We start from the raw sequence: 18927 nt of genomic DNA, 5'->3' as shown, positions 1-18927 counted from the left end.
CACAGGGCCGATCTTTGCGAGAGGCTGAGCCGAGAGTGGCAGGCGCGTCGTTGATTGGCTGTCGCCAACCTCCAAGGTGTCCCTGATAAGGAAGCCAACTTACGAAAGATCCGACCAAGCTTGATAGCTTATCTTCAGACTTCATTTGCCTTGCCCAGATTCTAAACGCCCAGACTACTCCGTATCTACCTTGGTAGTCAGTATTGTCGGAAGTGGAGGGAGGCACTGTTTTGACAGGAGGTGGAGCTCAAACGAGTCAAACACAACAAATCAGCGGTAGGACACAGGAGTAGCTATTGTTCTGAAGTGATGACCAGTTGCTGAGGCCATCTCTTGCAGCGGTTGAAGGTCCTGGAGTCTAGGAAGAACCCGGAGGCCTGGTATTCATTGTTGGCTCTATCTTTAGCCAAGTCTGGCACGGCATAGGCCGAACGCCCATGTGGCATAGCACTTTGTTCCTCGTGGGTGATGAACCCAATAGCCATGGGAGTGGGAGGCCCGTCGACCGGATTCTCTCGGATCTACCCAAGCAGTTGGAGCAACCAACTGTTGTGGAACAAACCGAGCAATGGTATTTCGAGGATAAGCGGCTTGTATAGGTGACAAAGAGGTTTGGAAACCTTCGTTCATATCTCTCCATATCACTCCCAAGACCATGGGATGCTTCAGCCACATACAGGCCCCCTTCCATATTCACTCCTATAGATAAGTATCTACCCCCGGCTTGTGCTTTCTTTTGCTCCTCACTACTCTCCGAATCCCTTTCAAAACATCCACAGCAAAGCACAGGTCACCTTGCTCCGTCCCCCTTTTGACCCCCATACCCAACAGTGGAACCAGCTTCCGGACCCCAGTTCCCTAAAAGGCTGATAGTCTGATACCTCGTATCCTGGCGACTGCATATCGATACTTGCCAACTCCACTCCCCTGGCTATTCGATCTCGTTACTTAAACTGACCTTTTAATACTCAACCTCCTCCCTTCCACTCCCTTTCTCCTCCGTCGAGAATCTCCCATCGCCACCTCCGCACCTCCATCCCACTCAACTCCGACCGCAGCTCCAGGAACTACTTCTTCTACTGCGATAGCTCGCTGCGAAAAGACTACTAGAGCGGGCAACTACTGTGATAGCCCTCCATGTCTGCCCCGGAAGGCGTTGATATCCTCAATGGCCTCAACTACACCGTGCTAGTCCCGTACAATGGGTCCAGCGCGACTGGAGGAGACTCCTTGACCGAGGATCTCAATATATTTTACAATGTAAGCTTCACGGCAGCTCCTCGCCGAATTTGACGCGATACTAACACGACAGAAATAGCCCGGTGATATCGCATGGATGATCACTGCCACCGCCCTCGTGCTACTCATGATTCCAGGTGTCGGGTAAGTGCATTCTAAACCGGAAACGCAACGTGGATTGTACAACAGGAGCTGACAATTTATTGTTCTGTAGCTTCTTCTATTCCGGTCTAGCCCGGAGAAAGTCCGCTTTGTCACTCATATGGCTCTCGGTCATGGCTACGGCCGTCGTCTCCTTGCAATGGTTCTTCTGGGGATATTCACTAGCCTTCTCCCACACGGCCGGCAAGTACATTGGTAACTTGGATAACATCGGGTTCAAAGATGTCCTCGGTGCCCCTTCTGTCGGATCCTCCAAGATTCCTGACCTCATGTTCGCCGTCTATCAGGGCATGTTCGCCGCCATCACTGTTGCCCTTGCCATCGGAGCTGTTGCTGAGCGTGGCCGCATGCTGCCTTGTGTGGTATTCATGTTCGTCTGGACAACCATCATTTACGACCCCGTTGCTTGCTGGACATGGAATTCGTCGGGCTGGGTCTTCCAGATGGGAGGACTTGATTTCGCTGGTGGAACTCCTGTGCATATTGTCTCAGGTTGCGCAGCCCTCGCATACTCCGTCATGTTGGGCAAGCGTCACGGCCATGGAACCCATGAGTACGTATTTCTCGGATACCCTTTTCTTTCTGTAAAAGAAAACGACTTTCGTGATACGAATCTCTGCCGAACCAAGCAATGCTAACCAGAAGTTATAGGTTGAACTATCGCCCGCACAACGTTACACACATTGTCATCGGAACCGTCTTCCTGTGGGTTGGTTGGTTTGGATTCAATGCTGGTTCAGCTCTTGCTGCCAATATGCGGGCAGTCATGGCGGCGGTCGTTACCAACCTCGCAGCCTGTGTTGGAGGCATCACATGGTGTCTTCTTGATTACCGACTCGAACGCAAGTGGTCTACCGTGGGATTCTGCTCTGGTGTCATTGCAGGCCTCGTCGCCATCACGCCCGGCTCTGGTTTCGTCCCCGCATGGGCCGCCGTCATCTATGGTGTTGTCGGTGCCGCAGGCGCCAATTATGCTACTAAGCTCAAGTATGTCCTTGGTGTCGATGATGCGCTTGATATCTTCGCCGAGCACGCTGTTGGTGGATTCATTGGCAACATCCTCACGGCTTTCTTCGCAGCCGACTACATAGCACATCTCGACGGCTTCAGCGAGATCCCCGGCGGCTGGCTCAACCACAACTGGGTACAACTCGGCTACCAACTTGCTGATTCCGTTTCTGGTGCGGTGTACTCGTTCTTTGGTACCTGCCTCATTCTCTTCATCATGAACCTTATCCCGGGCCTCTCCCTGCGCGCCACTGAAGAAGCTGAATTGATGGGTATCGATGATGCCGAGATTGGCGAGTTTGCGTACGACTATGTTGAGTTAACCCGTGAGGTCTTGCACGACCCCAACGACGCGGAGAGCAAGTACTCCAATACCGGTGCGCACACTCCAGCAGACGACACAAACTTAGCGGAGAAGCCCGAACGAGTGTCGCCTGTGGCACACGATGTCGCGGTATGATTCCGAATTATACTGTTGCGATTTGTTACATATTTGCATTGGTAAACCGGAATCGGTCATAGTCGATTCGTCTTGAACTCGCTTGTGTTTATCTGCGGCCTTTGTTTTTCTTTTTGATACCTTGTGTAGTTAGGTCATGGTGTATGTAGATCCAATATTAATTTACTAAAGATCCCAAACTATAATCTCCGTGCTTGTGCAGTGCCAACCTTAAGTTAAAACGCGAAAGTGAATTCAATCCTGTTTGTGTGTGTCCAGTGGAAGAGGTGGATTCGTAGCCAATGACTCAATGGCTGCAACTAAATCGTACTTGGAATAGGCCAACACGTTGGCTGGGCGCAAATCGAAGCACCAGAGTTTAAAGGGTCCAGAACGGTACTCGAAGTCTGATGGTTTGTCCTTGACAGAAAGCTTTTGAAGTTTATATATTACCAGGTACTCTTGCCGACAGTCGCTCGCAGAGTCAATAACCCGATACGTTTATGGGCTGAGTGAGAGAGATGCAGACTAGCGAGCGCGAGGTTCGAATGCTGCCTCTTCTGAGGGTAGTTTCGAGTGTGGTAAAGTTCCGAGCTGTACGATCTCATTCTTATATTACGTTAATGGTCTCCTAGCGACATCCCAAGTATCCTCAAACTCGGGTGAAGGATCCAATTTTAGAGAATGAAAAAAAATATAGATAAATTGGAGCAAGACATCTGCAATTTGGCTGTACAATTTTCGAAGGTTTCCCTTGTCCGCAGAGGGATCAAGAGCGGACTGTTCTTCAGGTAGTCTTCCAGGAGTATTCTGTGCGTCGCTGATATCACAGGCATGCTCAACGTATTTCATGATAGTGAATTGCCCTAAGCCGCTAGGACTTTGTTCCTTCGTACCCTAATACGATATCAATGGTACTGGTATCGAGTCATCATCTTGAATATACCGCATTATCGCAACCTCATTCCAGACCTTCTCCTCGGGAACCATAGCCATATCTGGCTTTAGTAGAAAAGCGAACCAAAGCTGAACCGCCTCCGCGGAAATCTACGGCCGCTGCAGCATTATACACACCAGTAAGAAGCGTTCCAACCTTGATTAGTGTCCCAAAATCATAATCTACAAAAAAACATAGCGGGGTCTCTTAGGTTGTCAGGTTTAAGCAGCTCGTCTCGCAATTCCGCGTAAATTTTGTCACTTTTTTGCTCCCCAGCGACGTCGTCAAAAGACAGCCGAGACAGCATTGCAAGACAGCCCCGTATAGGTACTTTTTGAGATTGTATTGTAACGAGAATACTTTGCTGGCTGAATTGGATGTTTTGAAGTTAGACTTTTAGGACAAATGCTGCTGGTTTAGCGAATTTATACGTTTCCATTTCCATGCGCGTGTAGCTTACACCGCCCAAAAATAAACACGAATAGCCTCAGATTAAGAAAAAGGGCAAAAAGAAATATCCCAACCGGTTAAGGTTAGGATACCGAGAAACTCAGATCGGAAGCCGAAGCTTCGACCTTGGTTATCTCTGCCAGTTCATCCAGGGGGGCTGAGCCCGCTTACTGTAGGAGATAGGATTCGGTGGAGACCGTTCGCTAGACTTAACTGCAATACGTATACCACTAGACCATTGCTCCTCACACTCTGTCACTTACCGATAATTTGTTTATTCTGCTATTTATACCACGATATCAGAGGCGAGGTGTTGCCCCTTAAGCGTAAGCGAGAAAGGGCCCCTTAGCGAAGATTTATATTGAGATTTAAGACATGTATGCCTCTTCTATGTCCCAAATTGTGATTATTCTTTGGAGTTTTGAGGCTTATTTAAAGATATAAAGGTTAGGTTAGTTGAGTCGATTGCCTATCCTTTGCACCAGCACTACTCGAGTAGTATAAGTGTCAACAATGATATGCTACCTAGGTAGGTAAATATCCCCACAACTCTCTCATATTCCAAACGCTTAAATCTCTTAAACACATTTGACAGGGATCTGGACGGCTATATATGTCTTAGAAGAACCCCCCAAAAACACAACGTTAACACACTTGCAGCATCTATCGAGTCGGTATAATAGCGATGACCTATCCGGTTATAGCATTCCCACCACCTAACCTTCGCACATCAGGCATGCAGCACAGTACACCAAAGCTCCCACCAGGCTTGCTGCTCCTACGATGTTCCACCTTGTCCGTTGCAACGCGCAGCTCGTATACCTGAAGCTACTCCCAGATTCTAATTTTCCCTTTCTTGTACTCCCTGCCTACCCACTCCTTCACCCGTGTGCCCCACACACCTTGTTATTCTCGCACTTTGGCTTTATTTTAGTATTTCAGTAGCTCTAATGACTCGGCGACGCTCTTGATCCTCCTGATCCTCCTGATCACTCTGAATACCCTAGGTATCCTCAGCCTCCTCCTGCTTAATCCGGAGCCGGGACATCTCACGCTGTCCCTGGGTCTGGCTTACGCCTGAGAGAATCCTTTTACGGCCCCGTAGTCGAAGGATATCCTTAACAGTTGGCAAGTCCGAGCCGTCCGTATCAGAGGATATAACAATCGGGAGGGAGCGCGCTTGGAACAGCGATCCGTCGCACTCCTTCTTGCTTTATTACCACTTATCGAATAGATCAGGGAGAGTACTATCCGTAAGCTCGTCCTCCGAACAAAGCTGATCCGTAAGAGCTAATTGCTCCTCCTGCTGGCGTATCTAGAGTACGTCCTGCCTATTACACGTAGTCGGCTCTACATACATCAATAAAGTGGACTATATACTCTTTTGATATCCCACCCAACCCAAACATAGCGCGCCAGTTCCGACAGCCCTCGTCTGGGTACACGTGAGCAAAGTTAACCTCTTCTTGAGCACCCTTCTTTGTCTTTTTAGCTATAGGTTGCTGAGCTATAACTACAGGGCAACAGTCTGGCCGTATCCGAATGTTCTTACTACCTGCGAAGCAAGGCCACCGAATATTAGCAGGCTTGCGGGTAAAGATGTTATTTGTAGATGCAGCAGATGTGAACACCTTGGTTCCTCTCCAAAGGTACGGTTGCGACGGGATATCAGGAATCTCTCTGTCGCCCTTATGGAGGGGGTCCGAAAGGTCCCGTAAAAATTCGATGCCGCAGCAATTTTCATCGTGGGAGTCGCCAATCTGTTGTAACTTGTGTGTATGGCGGATGAAATCTGTGTCGTGCTTCCCAGGTGGGCAAGATGCTCAACAAAGTGGCTAAGGATATCGACTTCCTCATACTCGAGATCGTCTACGAGCGTTGAACCCGAGGTATTACTAGAATTGGAATACGAGTCTGGTGAGTAGCTCTTTCGCGACATAATCTCGTCTGGCTCGTCGGCTTCTGCGGTTATCATCCATATCCTCGACATCGCGTTCCGGTGGATTGGTCCTATTTCGGACAAACTGCTTAAAGGGATTCTCTCTGGTCTGCAAGGTACCAGTTCGACTCTGTCGTTCGGCTGTGCTACCTGCGTTATATCTGTTGCCTCCTTCGAGTCCGGTATCGTACAGACTATTCGGGTTCCGCGCGTGTGTCCTCCGTTTCGAGCTCTGATTTGCAATGTGGCTTCCACTTTGGCCTAGACTCTAGCTTTTTGCTATCAAACTCAATTGCTAATCCCATACTGCCCTCCAAGTACTGTAATAGCTGGTCGGCTGCAGCAAGGTGTTTTGGGGCTGGATTAAGTTGAAATTCGGCCAATTTGGAGATGGATTTGGATACATCGGCTCGTGTAATAACAGACGCGTAATTGATACTACCCACTCTCTGTTGGTAGGCAAGCATCTGTTGAGGGGTAGCCTGGCCGTCGAATTGATCTAATTCGCCAGTTGGCAGGGGTTTTAATAGTTTTCTAACAACTGTATTGAGCTTGAATGTGGAGCTCATCTCCTTGAATATATGAGTCCTGCACTAGGCAGAGTTTCTTAGTGGGCCGGTCCCTGAGGATTCTGATCCCAAGAAAGTGATTTGCTTCCTCAAGGAGTCGTAGTTGATATTTGGCCATTAGGTTGGCCTCAAATGTGTTATATACCTATTACTATCAAAGTGGTATTTGAATACCCAGGTTCATAGTAGGGAATCCAATCCACTATATTCGACATATTCGAAAGCTTGTATGAGTTGGAGAGTGTCGAATTCGTTCTCCGCCGCTTTACCAAAGCCCGGAGACTATGGGTGCTTTCTTACCTAACGCTAGTGTTTAGGTTCATCTGGGAGGGTATCTCTGTGGATTCGACCTGTTTGACGCATCGAATGAGCTGAGAACATGCTGAGTGGTATCCAGAAAGAGAATTAGTATTTTGGAGGGCTCCAGTGCAGGGTTTTCTTTTTGTTCGTCTCCTGTTCCTCGATCTAGCAATTGCATTGGCTTGATCAAGGCTGCCTGCGACGTCGTTGCTCCTCTCTGCATTGTTGCCTAGAGCTCCTGCCAATTGATTTCGAATAGGGGAAGTCTTCTTCCACCAATTGAGGCAAGGTTTCTCCATCTTGATCTGTCTGGTCGTATCACGCATTTGGGTGATTGCCCGGGATCATGACATTTCAGTGGCTTGGTAGGAGGACTGAGCCTCAACAAGACGATATAGTATCAGGAAACATTATATATTGAAAATACGAAGTACAGTAGTAAAGACTGGTTAGGGTTATAGGCTAAGCACGTTATAGCGATAACCACAGCGCGAATAGAGCGGCAGGAAGGTGCGAATGGCTTCAATATTAGGTTGTGGCAGGAACAGGTTGGGTAGCGAACAGGGCGGGAGCAGCAAGCTTGGTGTGGTTTAGGGGGCAATGCGCTTCTTGCCTGATATGTAAGGCCACAATCTGCCCTAACAAAGGCGGCAGCTATTTCCCAGAATCAGCGCGTATCACGAATTTGACACCGAACCGAAGCTAAACAAAATACCCGCCACCAGAAGACCTCCCACTAGCATTTTCCTCCATTCCTAGCAAGGCGACCAGCCAGTTTGCCTTCCCTATACCCCGCTGGATCGAGATAAATAACGACACACCCGCACCATAAACACGCGCCAGGCCACAACTTCATCACGCGCCAGTATGGACATAGTCCAAGGTAAGCTCCCTCAAACCCCAGCGAACTCTACCATCGAAATATAAACTAAGAACCGCACAGATATCGCCGTCCAGGCAGTCCACGTCTACCACGAAATGGATCCCTACCTCCGGCCCGTCCGACAATTCTTCTGGGACTTTCAGTCAACATGCTATCCTCTCTTGCTCCCATACCTCAACCGCTTCGCCGTTCTCGCGCAAGAATCCCCAGCCATAGTCTCCCTGGGCGTCCTCTTGCTATCTCTCGCGATAATGCTGCAGATCCTGAGCTGGGTGAGGAGGATGATGGTCTGGTGGTTTAGGCTCGTCACCAGGGTGATGTTTTGGGGGACCCTGGTGGTGTTGGCTAGTGTGGTATGGCAGAGGGGACTGGGGAAGACGTTGCAGGATGTTATGGATCGGGGGGAGGAGTTGAGTAATGTTTGGTGGAGGGAGTATAGGAGGTGGGAGGGATACCAGAACATGAAGAGAGATCAGGGAGTCGGGGGTGCGAGTGCTAGGGCTTCTTGGAGATAGACGGTAGCAAGCCGTGACGGCGGTGATGGGAAAATATTATTTGGATCGAAAATGGTAATGGGCATGGCATATTTGGATTTCAAAGGCTGGTGTTTGGAGCGTCTGGGTTCAAGGTGGAGAGAGTATCATCTAAATGTCATAATGATTAACGCCGACGCTATGCTTTAATAAGCCGTTTATGGAGTATCCCACTCTATATCCCACAATCAAAGAACCAAAAGCCTGAGCTCGCAATTGCCGGCCATCCAACAACTCCAAAACTCCTCCTAATATCTATCGTGAGCGCAGACGAAGCGAATCCCCACATTTATGGCAAGTCCTCGTCTCCCATTTCCATCTCCTCTATAGGCTCTTTCGGTTCCTGCGCCTCATGGAACTGGATAGCATCATCGATATAGCTCAATATAGCTGCAACGCTATCTTCATCCTGCACATCTAATCTTAGATAAGAAACCATGCCAAAGCTGTCAATCAGCCCCGCAACGGCCTTATTCAATCTATTAAAACTCTTGCCCTTCATCAAGGTCTGGGTATCCCCTGGGTTCGTGGAGCCATCATCTTCCTCGGCTTCTTCTTCTTCCAAGATGGAGGCATCCGCATCGAGAAAGCGTTTCATCTGTCGCTTCCCAACCTGTCCCTTCACAAGATCCATCTTGGACATGATATTGATATGCGGAACCTCGAGCATTATCATGGCGCTCATAGCACTCAACGTCCCGGCGAAGAACTTGGCGCTGTCAATAACAAAAGTAGCTTCGAGGAGGTACGCAGCACAGAGTCTGATATCGAGCGCGCCAGTGCGCGTCAGGTGCTTAACCAGCGCGGGTAATATGGGGATGTGGGTGTAGAGCTCTATTTGTCCGGGCATGTCGATAACGATGAGGTACTCGTCGGATAATGGGTCGAGCGCATCGCTGAGGAAGTCCAGGTTTTCCAGCAGGAATTCGAAGCAGTAGATCAGGCCGCCGTTGGGGCCCAACCCCATCTCCTCCATCACATCTTCGAGAGAGATCAGGTCTTTGATGTCGAGATCCGGCTCGTGGGTGAAGTCTTCGGCTGCGGGGTCGAGGTTCACGTAGAAACAGGAGCGCCTGTTGTTGCGCAGGTTCGTTATGAGGGCGGAACAAAATGTTGACTGCACAGTATATATGTTAGCATGTGGATTTAAGAGGGTAAAATGCAGTGCTATTAACCTTACCGGCCCCCGCGGGGCCCATAACCACGACGCCGTATTTACTCATGTTGAGGGTTATGAAAGTGAGCGTGAATGTGTACGTGGACGTGGGGTTGTCTCTCAAAAGAAACTGGGAGCATAGAGCTTTGGAGACTTTTTGATAGTTGCCTGATAAGCTAGGTTGGTATATGAAGTATCCAGAAGTACCCCGCGGTGCACGTGCCAGTCGAGGTGCCTTAGGTATTAATACAGAGGCATGCTTCGTACTTTCGTACCTCGTACTCGGTACTCAAGTCTCAAGTGTCAACCAGCCTTTGTCCATTCTGGGACGCAGATCGCCAGTGTTGATACTCGAGATGGAACAGTGAAAGATGGCGGTGAAGTGCCTCTGCATACTCCTGTAGTACATACCACATAGGTACCTACGTACCTACCTGTAATAAACACTCCCTATTAGTACGTACTTCGCACTGCACAATCAGCTCTGCGGCAATTTCTTTTTCGCGATGGTGCAATCCGCTTAAACTGGACTAACGTGCGCGTGAGCACGGGCCCCGTCCTCAGAAATCTCACCCAATTCTTGTTTCCTTGGCTCCCTTCTTCTCAACCGCAGCCGCAACCGCAACCGCATCTCCATCTTGTCCCTCTTGTCCCTCATTTCCCTCCCTTTCCGCAATCCCATCCACCCCCCAATAACCTCAACTCTTCCTCATCACCCTTCGCTCATAGCCCTCAAATCTCTTCACAATGGCTGCTATTACAAACGGCACCAATGGCACTGCGCCGCACCACAACCAGGGAACATTCTTGTTCACCGTAAGTTTGATTCCCCCCCCACTTGAGATGAATATTTTGCTGATAGGCTCTCCTTTAAGTCTGAGTCCGTAGGAGAGGGCCACCCCGACAAGATCGCTGATCAAGTCTCCGATGCCGTTCTCGATGCCTGCTTAGCTGAGGACCCTTTGTCCAAGGTTGCCTGTGAGACGGCCACCAAGACCGGTATGATTATGGTCTTCGGTGAGATCACAACCAAGGCCAACATTGATTACCAAAAGGTCATCCGAAACGCCATCAAGGACATTGGTTACGATGATTCCGCCAAGGGCTTCGATTACAAGACCTGCAATGTCTTGGTTGCCATTGAGCAGCAATCGCCAGATATTGCCCAGGGGCTGCACTACGAGCAGGCTCTTGAGCAGCTGGGTGCTGGTGACCAAGGTATCATGTTTGGATACGCCACCGATGAGACCCCAGAGCTGTTCCCCTTGACCCTCCAGCTGGCACACAAGCTCAACGCCGCTATGTCTGCTGCCCGCCGGGACGGAAGCCTGCCATGGCTGAGACCTGATACTAAGACTCAAGTTACGGTTGAGTACAAGCACGATAACGGAGCTGTTATCCCAGTCCGGGTTCACACCGTCGTTGTCAGCGCCCAGCACAGTGAAGACATCACCACTGAGCAATTGCGCAAGGAGATCAAGGAGAAGATCATCAAGAAGGTTATCCCAGCCCAATACTTGAATGATGAGACCGTCTATCACGTATGTAACCCCTTGGATCATGCTTCTCGCAACTCCATTAACATATTCTTAGATCCAACCCTCTGGACTCTTCATCATCGGTGGACCCCAAGGAGATGCTGGGCTTACTGGCCGTAAGATCATCGTCGACACATACGGTGGATGGGGAGCCCACGGTGGCGGTGCCTTCTCTGGTAAGGATTTCTCCAAGGTCGATCGATCAGCTGCCTACCTGGCCCGATGGATCGCAAAGTCCTTGGTCCATGCCAAGCTTGCCCGACGTGCGCTCGTCCAACTCTCATATGCCATTGGTGTCTCTGAGCCACTCTCCATCTTCGTTGAGACCTACGGCACCTCAAGCAGGAGCTCTGATCAGCTGGTCGAGATCATCCGAAACAACTTCGACATGAGACCCGGTGTCATTGTCAAGGAGCTCGACTTGGCCAAGCCAATCTACTTCCGCACTGCCAAGAACGGTCACTTCACCAACCAGGAATTCACCTGGGAGAAGCCCAAGACCCTCAAACTCTAGACGAGATTTGAATAATAGCCATGATTAGCACCAGACTCAACGTCTAGGTGCTCAATTTTCCTTTGTGGATATACTCACGGCGAAATGATTGAACGAACACAGGCATGGTCTCAACGACCTACGGAGCAATTCGGGCGGAGTTAATTTTTCGTTTCTGGTGGACAATCGGCATTTTTTTTTCGTTTATTTGCTTGGGGAATATTTCCCCCGAGCGAACCCAGAGGAGACGAGTCTCTCCTGCTTTATCGATTGGGTCGTGAAAGATTTTTAAAAGTCTGATGAATATTCAACATAGACCGTAGATACGGCGGCTGCGTGCAACAAGACTTGTCCAGCAGGCGAGTTTTTTGTTTTGTTTAGCGCGGCGAAAATAGAAATGAGCATCATTGCATATCTGGCGTTACGGGAGAACTTCAACATCTTCTGAATGGTCGGATATACTTCGTCATCGAGGCTCGTTTGAACCAGGAGGTTGCGTGGAGGAATTTATGGCTGGGGTAGATAGTTCGCTCCCTCGCAACTGTCCTTAGCTATATTCTTTAAATAGAGATCTAGCCGGTAGATTCGTGGTAGAATTGAATATACTACGTTTCTCGGTGCTAAGGATACGACTGTCTGTCTATTTATATCGCTCACTTTGTGTGAAGATCTGTATTTGAGCCTATCCGTGTCCCTAACTCATCAATTTAGTGAATCGATGCAAAACGAGCAAGTACACACTAGGCGCCATCAGAAGACCGCTTTGGAGATGCTGCAAACAGGTACAGCATATGTACACTGCTTGCCCTGTTACACCTACCGAGCGGGGACATTCGGGAGGGATCGGACGAGTCTTCGTCATACAGAGAGCATACTAGGAAGACAGATCCATCCCAAGTTGGTAATGATACATCTGGCATTACCGGCTACAGGCTCTCAGTTAGTCAAGCCATGCGCTCCGCAAAAATTACACCAGCAATCGCTCTCGTTCTTCACTTCTTCCAGGTAAGCCAACCAGCTCGCTTTGGAATAGGAACGCGTAGATCACCCAATGAGGTCCTTCCACATTGGTATTCGTGGTTTCTTCAATGTGAATTCTGTCCCTTTAGAGGAGACGGATACGAATCCTGGTTTTATTCAGGGCTGTTTAGGAAGCAGAAGGGTGGCGATAGGCTAAAAAAAAGTTAGTTGTTAGACCCGTTGTCGAGGGACAAACCAACGGTACAGATATCCATCCCCGATAGGCCCTTTTGGGTCCAGGAGGGAATATAAGGAGTATCACTGGACACTGGGACCTAGGACGACGGACAAGCAAAGTTATGAAGCAAGACTTGGAGAAGACTTAACAGGAAGTCGATGAGAAAAGCCAGTGGATAGAGAAACTGGGCTAACAGAGCAGGGTCTTTTATACTTGGGCTTAATACTACTAGCTATGGAGAGTTTGGTAATAGGTGGACTGCTGTCGAGGTATATATTATTGTCGAGGTACGGACTGTTGCCAGTACATAGGATTTTGTTAAGGGATAGAATGTTGTTAAACATTGTTTATTATTTAAATCAGCATATCATATATTATATACCGAGGTTCCTAATAATCTCACTCCCCCAATTTGTCATAATTACGGGGTTATATAATGTAGCTGGTGGAGAACTAAGCCGATGAGCAAACAACAAACGGAGGGTGCGTTCTAGAATGTTGGAAGTCTATAGGTACTAAGGAGATGAGTCGAGTATCTGAAGGCGTGTACTCCTAGTACATACATGGTCGTGGGTCTTATCAGCATAGTCTTCGTGAAAAGCTGCGACGTACACTTTAAGACTCTTAGGAATTACTATCCGAGCTTCCACCAGTTCTGAAATGCTTTGAGTTTGGAATGTATAGTGCTATCCCTTATTATAGTTCTTGAATTCTACATACTATATACCATTCTCAGTATTCTTCAGAGTAAGGTTAGTATTATAGATGAAAAGTATGCCTAATAGTTGTAACAGCCCAGCTGGGTTACAGCCCAGGAACTGGAAAGTGAGTATATTGTAGAATCTAAAGCCAAGGAATTTAGAAGGATATATGACAGGCAAGGTATATATAGTCCCTTATAAGCACCTACAGCTTCCTGAGACAGTTGCACTATTACTTATAGTATCTGTAACTTGTCTGCAACACATCCGTGGTCCTGTGATTGGCCTGTCGTATGTCAAGACCGTCACATTATTAATGTAAATTGTATACATCTGAGACCTTTTTTGTTAAACTCTTTAATAAAATTCTTAGAGTCATTTAACCTACTCATATTCATTAAAGAGATCGATTTCTAAAGAGCACAATGTAACACAAGTGAGTAATAAGAATAATTATAGAAAGATACAAGTAAGCTGTTGAATCAAAAATCTGCAATATATAATACAAATTCGGAAAGGAAGATAGGGAAGTAATTAAGTAGCTCTGATAGAAGATGATCCAAAAGGGCAAAATTTTAGAAGAAGAGTATAAGGGTATATTCTCCTTGGGAAAAAGGTAGGATTATACTATGTTACGAGAAGAATATGCTTTGAAAAAGTAAAGAATATACTTTTGGGGGAGTCCTATTTGGGCTAGGAGCCGATTTAGTCTACTTGAATATAATTATATAAAAATTAACAACTTTTATAAAATAGAACTAAATAGTAAATAAACTATAATTAGTCACTAAAAAGAAAACTAGAAATATAATTAAGTAACCTAAGTAGAGGGTGAGGCGAGGGTGAGTAACAACTGAGTAGAGCGTTAGAAGCGACGTAGGTTAAGAATTCGGCGTAGATTACTACTATAATCAAGTGACTACGATCAAGACTGCGACTAAGTAATTACAATCAATACTACAATCAATGCTACTACTACCAGAATAGGACGCCAAAGGGTCGGCATAGATTTATGGAAGCAGTCTTATTGTTAAAATTTGTTTTGCTATCAATGGTTTCATCTCAAACTCTATACACATGGTACACAAGAAGAGTACGTGCCTCAAGCTGAGATGTGCTTAGGTGCGGCCTCCTACAGCTCACACACATGCCTACTGCGACGAGGTGTCGCGGGCTCCACAATTTGCCGCCGCAGATTAACCAGTTTGCTTAGTTGGTTCTACTTATTGCGTGTTTCTGTCGCCGACGGGAGCTAAACGGTAGTGTTTAACCTTATGACTGGAGTATTTGAAATATATAGATGTCATTATTAGTCAGTAAAAGCTCTGTTACTGCAGACGAAACACCTTTCCAATGATAGTGGAACATCCCAACAAAGATCTGGATTTATAAGCTCTCTATCCCCGTTTACGCCCTAAATGCCATAACACGACTTCTCTGTGTCGAACGCACACCCCTTTTCTGGACGGTATTCAGATCTCGCAAATATAACCAAAGAACTCGCATGCTTTCAAGTACCACTGAATCAACAGTTTTCAGATTCTTATGTACAACATTCTTCAGATACGAGAGTATTTTAAAAAGGAGCCACACTCGGTGAAACGGTTGTGTTAGCATTAACCAGATAGAAGACCATTTCAATGCAGAAAGAAAGTTTGGAATTCGAAGCTTATGAACCATACTATGTGTGGAATTCGGTACCAAAATGGCTTCGACATCAACTGAATACATCATTCCGAACTTGATGAATTCGTACCACCCAAATGAGGATTCTTGGATGCAGAGGGGTTCACGATATCTGTGCTTCATGCTTAGTTCGAAGGGGCGGGTTAATACTTGTAGTGCCGTTGCATCAAGAACCATGTTAAGCGTTGGTTTGCCCTCTAGGTTTCCCTTTAGCTTGCTTCTTGGTTGATGTGCTAGAGCTGGTGCCATAAAGAATGTTGGTTTCGGTGCTAATTCTGTCGCTGCTTTCGCTGGCCCAGGGGAAAGTATGGCTCGGCTGACCAGTATGTAGTGATTTCCCCTACGGCGCAGAATTGCTCCTAGGTTGGATCCATGGAACTGGCACAGCACATCGTCGTCTCTCATACAGCTTGATGCTATACCGAACTCCCCACCTTCAGTCCCGAAAAATTGGGCAGTTCCCGCAAACTTCCGTAAAGCATGGTAGTTCGATTGCTCCGTGGCCCGGTTTGTCAGATGCAGTGCGTCGTCACTAGCCGTGGCGTACGCAAAATTTGAGGAGTGTGGAATGGTAAAAGATGTGCTGACTGAGTCCAGATATATTAGTTCTTTTTCAAGGGCATCCCTGGATTCATGACGAGTTGGATTGTAAAGGTAGCCAACCAGCGTGTGCACCCAGTCACCTTGATGCAGATCCATTAATTCTCGGTCCTCGAAATTATTCTCAACCGGAAAAATAGGGCCTTTGAGAATTGCTGTGGTGCAAAACGTCTCCACCGGTAAGCACGGTGGAACCTCGCCAAGGAGTCCAGAGTTCGGTTCGTTGGCGATGGCTTGTAAGCCTAAGTGACCTTTGAAGGACAATTGTAAAAGCTGACTGAGTTTCTCAAGGCGACATGGGTCCTGACGTCTAGCTCGGGTACCATAATACCATCGTATAACGTCTTGGTATATTTCGTGCAACTGTTTCGAGTAGTCAATACCAATGTCACCCTTGCGAAAATCTGTTAAGAGACCAAGGAGGCCGTATATTTTGTCCCGTGGATCTTGGCATAATGACTTTTCAGTTGTTATGAGAAGTGTCTCGAGTGACCAGCCTCTGTCTCGGTATGCCCTTTGCTTATCCAGCTGGAAAGGCAAGCTTTCTTTGAAGAGTTTGACAGGGACACCAAGAATTAATTCTTCTTCCCAGGCAGTTGGAATCTGTTCCAGAGAATGCCGAGCTCTCGTCAAAATACCCCAGTCCGTCGTGGTTCGAGCGGCATCCCCAAAACATAAGACGATCTTATCTGCTAAAAGCACCTCTTGAATAATCCACAGGCGCCTCCAATACGGCAGATTGAACACATTTGCCAAGCAAAGGAAAGCAATATTAGAGGACAAGTCTTGGATGTTGTCAAAGAGACTCTGCTTCCATCGCAGGATTTCTTCCGACCTTAGTTCGCGCCATTTTTTAGTCAAGCTGACCAAGACCATTTTGTGTTCTTCGAGCTCGTTTTGTTTTTCGAAATCGAGTTGTCGTAGTTCTTGGTCTATGGCGTTTATTTCTTTCTGCCAATTGTTATATCTTCGCTCGACACTTCTTCGCTTATCTTCTAGTTGTTGTAGCACTTCTTCTTGTTGTCGAATTGCCTGCCTCTGTTCTACTAGGTTTAGTAATGCCGTATATTGCCCTTCTTTTAACCCCTGTGGCACTTCTTTCTCCAACCATGCTTTGAGGGTTTCCTCATTAAACCTTTTATCCTTTGGACTAAGAAGAAGCCTTTGCAATTCCAATAGGCTTTGTAGAGCATTAGACTTTTCTCTATGCACCCCTTCTTCTCGCTCCTGCTCCTGCAGTCGCACCTCAATCATCTTCTGTGCCTCGTTAAGTACTTGCGAGACTCCCAATAACTTCTCTTTTAATTGACCCTCTGCTATCGTTCGCATCTCTTGTAGGAGCCACAACTTCATCCGGTCCCGCGTCATCGAGGGCCGCTGGTCTCCCAATATTTGTAATTGTTCCCGTTCTCTTGATTCCAGCTCATGCCGATGTACTTGGCTCCGCCTCAAGTAGCACCAATCTCTTATCAGCCTCACAAAGGCTTTCTCGCTTTTCGTCCACTTTGGTTTTCCCTCTCTCTTCGACTGTGTGTTTTTGGACCGTTTGCTTTTCTTGAAATGATCCACAAGATCTTTTACCCAACTTCTCCAGGCGGATTCATTCAGAAAGCTTGCCGTGGGTGGTGTAGGGGGGAGATTTGAGATTGGAGAGAAGCCGCCAAGATTCTTCGCCAATTTCACTGCGTCAAGCGCTGTTGACCCCCACCGTGGAGAAGGCCTTCCCAGCCAAGCCAATACTTGTCGTGCTTGACGATAGATCTCACCCATTTGCTCAACCTGGTGATTTCGTTCGTGAATATTATTCTGGTTGATACAAAGTGCGTCGACCCAGAGGACTCGTGGCTCTGATCTCCGGAGAGCCGCTAAGGCGTAAGCCAAATTCGGCCTGATCGAAAAATCCTGTCCATCGAGTTCAATGTGGATATCCGTACCAGAACTACCCCAAGTGTATGATAAAGCTTCGTAATCTGGACGATCATCCAGATTCACGATGAATAGCTCACATCGAATCTCTTCTAATGAATGCCATGGCTGTTGTAGACCAGTACTCTCTCTCAATGGCAAGAGGCGAAGAAGACGGATTTGCCTAGAGTAAAGCTCCAGGGGTTTCTGGGGTGAGTCCGACATCTTAATTTGAATAAACCATAAAATCAATAGGTAATGTATTGTGAATAGATATTGCATAAATGGCGAGCATCCTGCCTTGCGGTTACTTATCCTGCTGGTGGGTACCCTGCCCCAACAGAGTAGTTCTATGTGGAGGCTTGGAACAAATGTTGCCTGGCGGTTTCGCGTTCTGGGCTCTCAGCCTTACCACACCGAACTCACCGCATTCAGTTTAAGACAGACAGGAAAGGCAAATTGAAAGAAAAAGTGGTACGACGTCAATATTAGAATACTGCGTCTTGGGGTAAATGAGAGAAATGGGGCCGCATCTTTTCAACACAGATCAGAGCTGATTGACTCTCGATAATGAGAGCCCCTAAGTTTGCATCCGAACTGGTACGCAAGCCTTTATCGAAAAAATAGCCTGTAGTCGCATCGTCGCAAGACTTGAGCGATTTTTTGTGTGTTTGGTAATGGCGGTGCAAGACGGTCAATCAGGAGAGGGCAGTTCGCGTACGTGGCGGTGGCTTGGAGCAAGGACAGCAGCACACAGGCCTCAACAAAAGTTGACAAGAAAAATCATGAAGAGGAATGGTCAAATCTCTTGCAGCGAGCGACACCTAGGTTAGTTTTGTTTCACACGAGAATTGTAGTAGGGTGTGCCGCCACCCCTCACGTGTTTGATGGTAAAAGGCTCTTGAGGCTAATACTTTTAGGGGAAGGGGGGTTCTTGTTTTGGCTCCCTGGGGACCGACTTAGTCCCCCTAAATATAATTGTGTAGAGTTGACAACTTTAACTAGGCAAAGCCGAATCTGCTTTAATTACTATAAGCAGGTCTTTAATCATACTGCTGTGATCTAGCAACAAATTAACATATTTCTTATCGCCCAACAGGACTTGCTTGGCCTTGGAAGTTGGCCAGATCGAATCCATCATCGTATTACTCTAGGGAACCTAGGGCCGTGACCTCCTTTGGTGTCTGGGCT

At 47.5% G+C, this 18927-nt stretch overlaps 7 protein-coding genes across 7 annotated transcripts; 3 read left to right on the top strand and 4 right to left on the bottom strand.

Annotated features, from left to right (window-relative positions):
* Positions 1-1137: 1137 nt before the first annotated feature.
* On the top strand, positions 1138-2869 carry BP5553_01917 (Ammonium transporter; the record flags this gene model as incomplete). Its single annotated transcript, XM_032010540.1, has 4 exons — positions 1138-1260; positions 1319-1383; positions 1454-1954; positions 2053-2869. 4 exons carry the CDS (start codon positions 1138-1140, stop codon positions 2867-2869), a joined length of 1506 nt encoding a protein of 501 aa, XP_031874594.1.
* A 594-nt stretch (positions 2870-3463) lies between these two features.
* BP5553_01916 (uncharacterized protein) lies at positions 3464-3844 on the bottom strand (the record flags this gene model as incomplete). Its single annotated transcript, XM_032010539.1, has 2 exons — positions 3464-3745; positions 3809-3844. The coding sequence occupies 2 exons, from the start codon at positions 3842-3844 to the stop codon at positions 3464-3466; spliced, it is 318 nt and encodes a 105-aa protein (XP_031874593.1).
* A 2286-nt stretch (positions 3845-6130) lies between these two features.
* On the bottom strand, positions 6131-7369 carry BP5553_01915 (uncharacterized protein; the record flags this gene model as incomplete). Its single annotated transcript, XM_032010538.1, has 3 exons — positions 6131-6435; positions 6482-6762; positions 7044-7369. The coding sequence occupies 3 exons, from the start codon at positions 7367-7369 to the stop codon at positions 6131-6133; spliced, it is 912 nt and encodes a 303-aa protein (XP_031874592.1).
* Positions 7370-7910: 541 nt separating this feature from the next.
* BP5553_01914 (uncharacterized protein) lies at positions 7911-8227 on the top strand (the record flags this gene model as incomplete). The annotated part of the gene is made up of 2 exons (XM_032010537.1): positions 7911-7926; positions 8001-8227. 2 exons carry the CDS (start codon positions 7911-7913, stop codon positions 8225-8227), a joined length of 243 nt encoding a protein of 80 aa, XP_031874591.1.
* Positions 8228-8748: 521 nt separating this feature from the next.
* BP5553_01913 (Transcription factor fet5) lies at positions 8749-9682 on the bottom strand (the record flags this gene model as incomplete). The annotated part of the gene is made up of 2 exons (XM_032010536.1): positions 8749-9576; positions 9635-9682. The coding sequence occupies 2 exons, from the start codon at positions 9680-9682 to the stop codon at positions 8749-8751; spliced, it is 876 nt and encodes a 291-aa protein (XP_031874590.1).
* Positions 9683-10362: 680 nt separating this feature from the next.
* On the top strand, positions 10363-11667 carry BP5553_01912 (S-adenosylmethionine synthase; the record flags this gene model as incomplete). Its single annotated transcript, XM_032010535.1, has 3 exons — positions 10363-10431; positions 10491-11156; positions 11209-11667. The coding sequence occupies 3 exons, from the start codon at positions 10363-10365 to the stop codon at positions 11665-11667; spliced, it is 1194 nt and encodes a 397-aa protein (XP_031874589.1).
* A 3285-nt stretch (positions 11668-14952) lies between these two features.
* Positions 14953-17961, bottom strand: BP5553_01911 (uncharacterized protein; the record flags this gene model as incomplete). Its single annotated transcript, XM_032010534.1, has 1 exon — positions 14953-17961. One exon carries the CDS (start codon positions 17959-17961, stop codon positions 14953-14955), a length of 3009 nt encoding a protein of 1002 aa, XP_031874588.1.
* Positions 17962-18927: the final 966 nt, after the last annotated feature.

Source organism: Venustampulla echinocandica (genome assembly GCF_003357145.1).
Source record: "Venustampulla echinocandica strain BP 5553 chromosome Unknown scaffold_0, whole genome shotgun sequence".
Taxonomy (NCBI): Eukaryota; Fungi; Ascomycota; class Leotiomycetes; order Helotiales; family Pleuroascaceae; genus Venustampulla; species Venustampulla echinocandica.
Note: the sequence above shows the minus strand (reverse complement) of the source record. Positions and strands in the feature narration are given on the sequence as shown.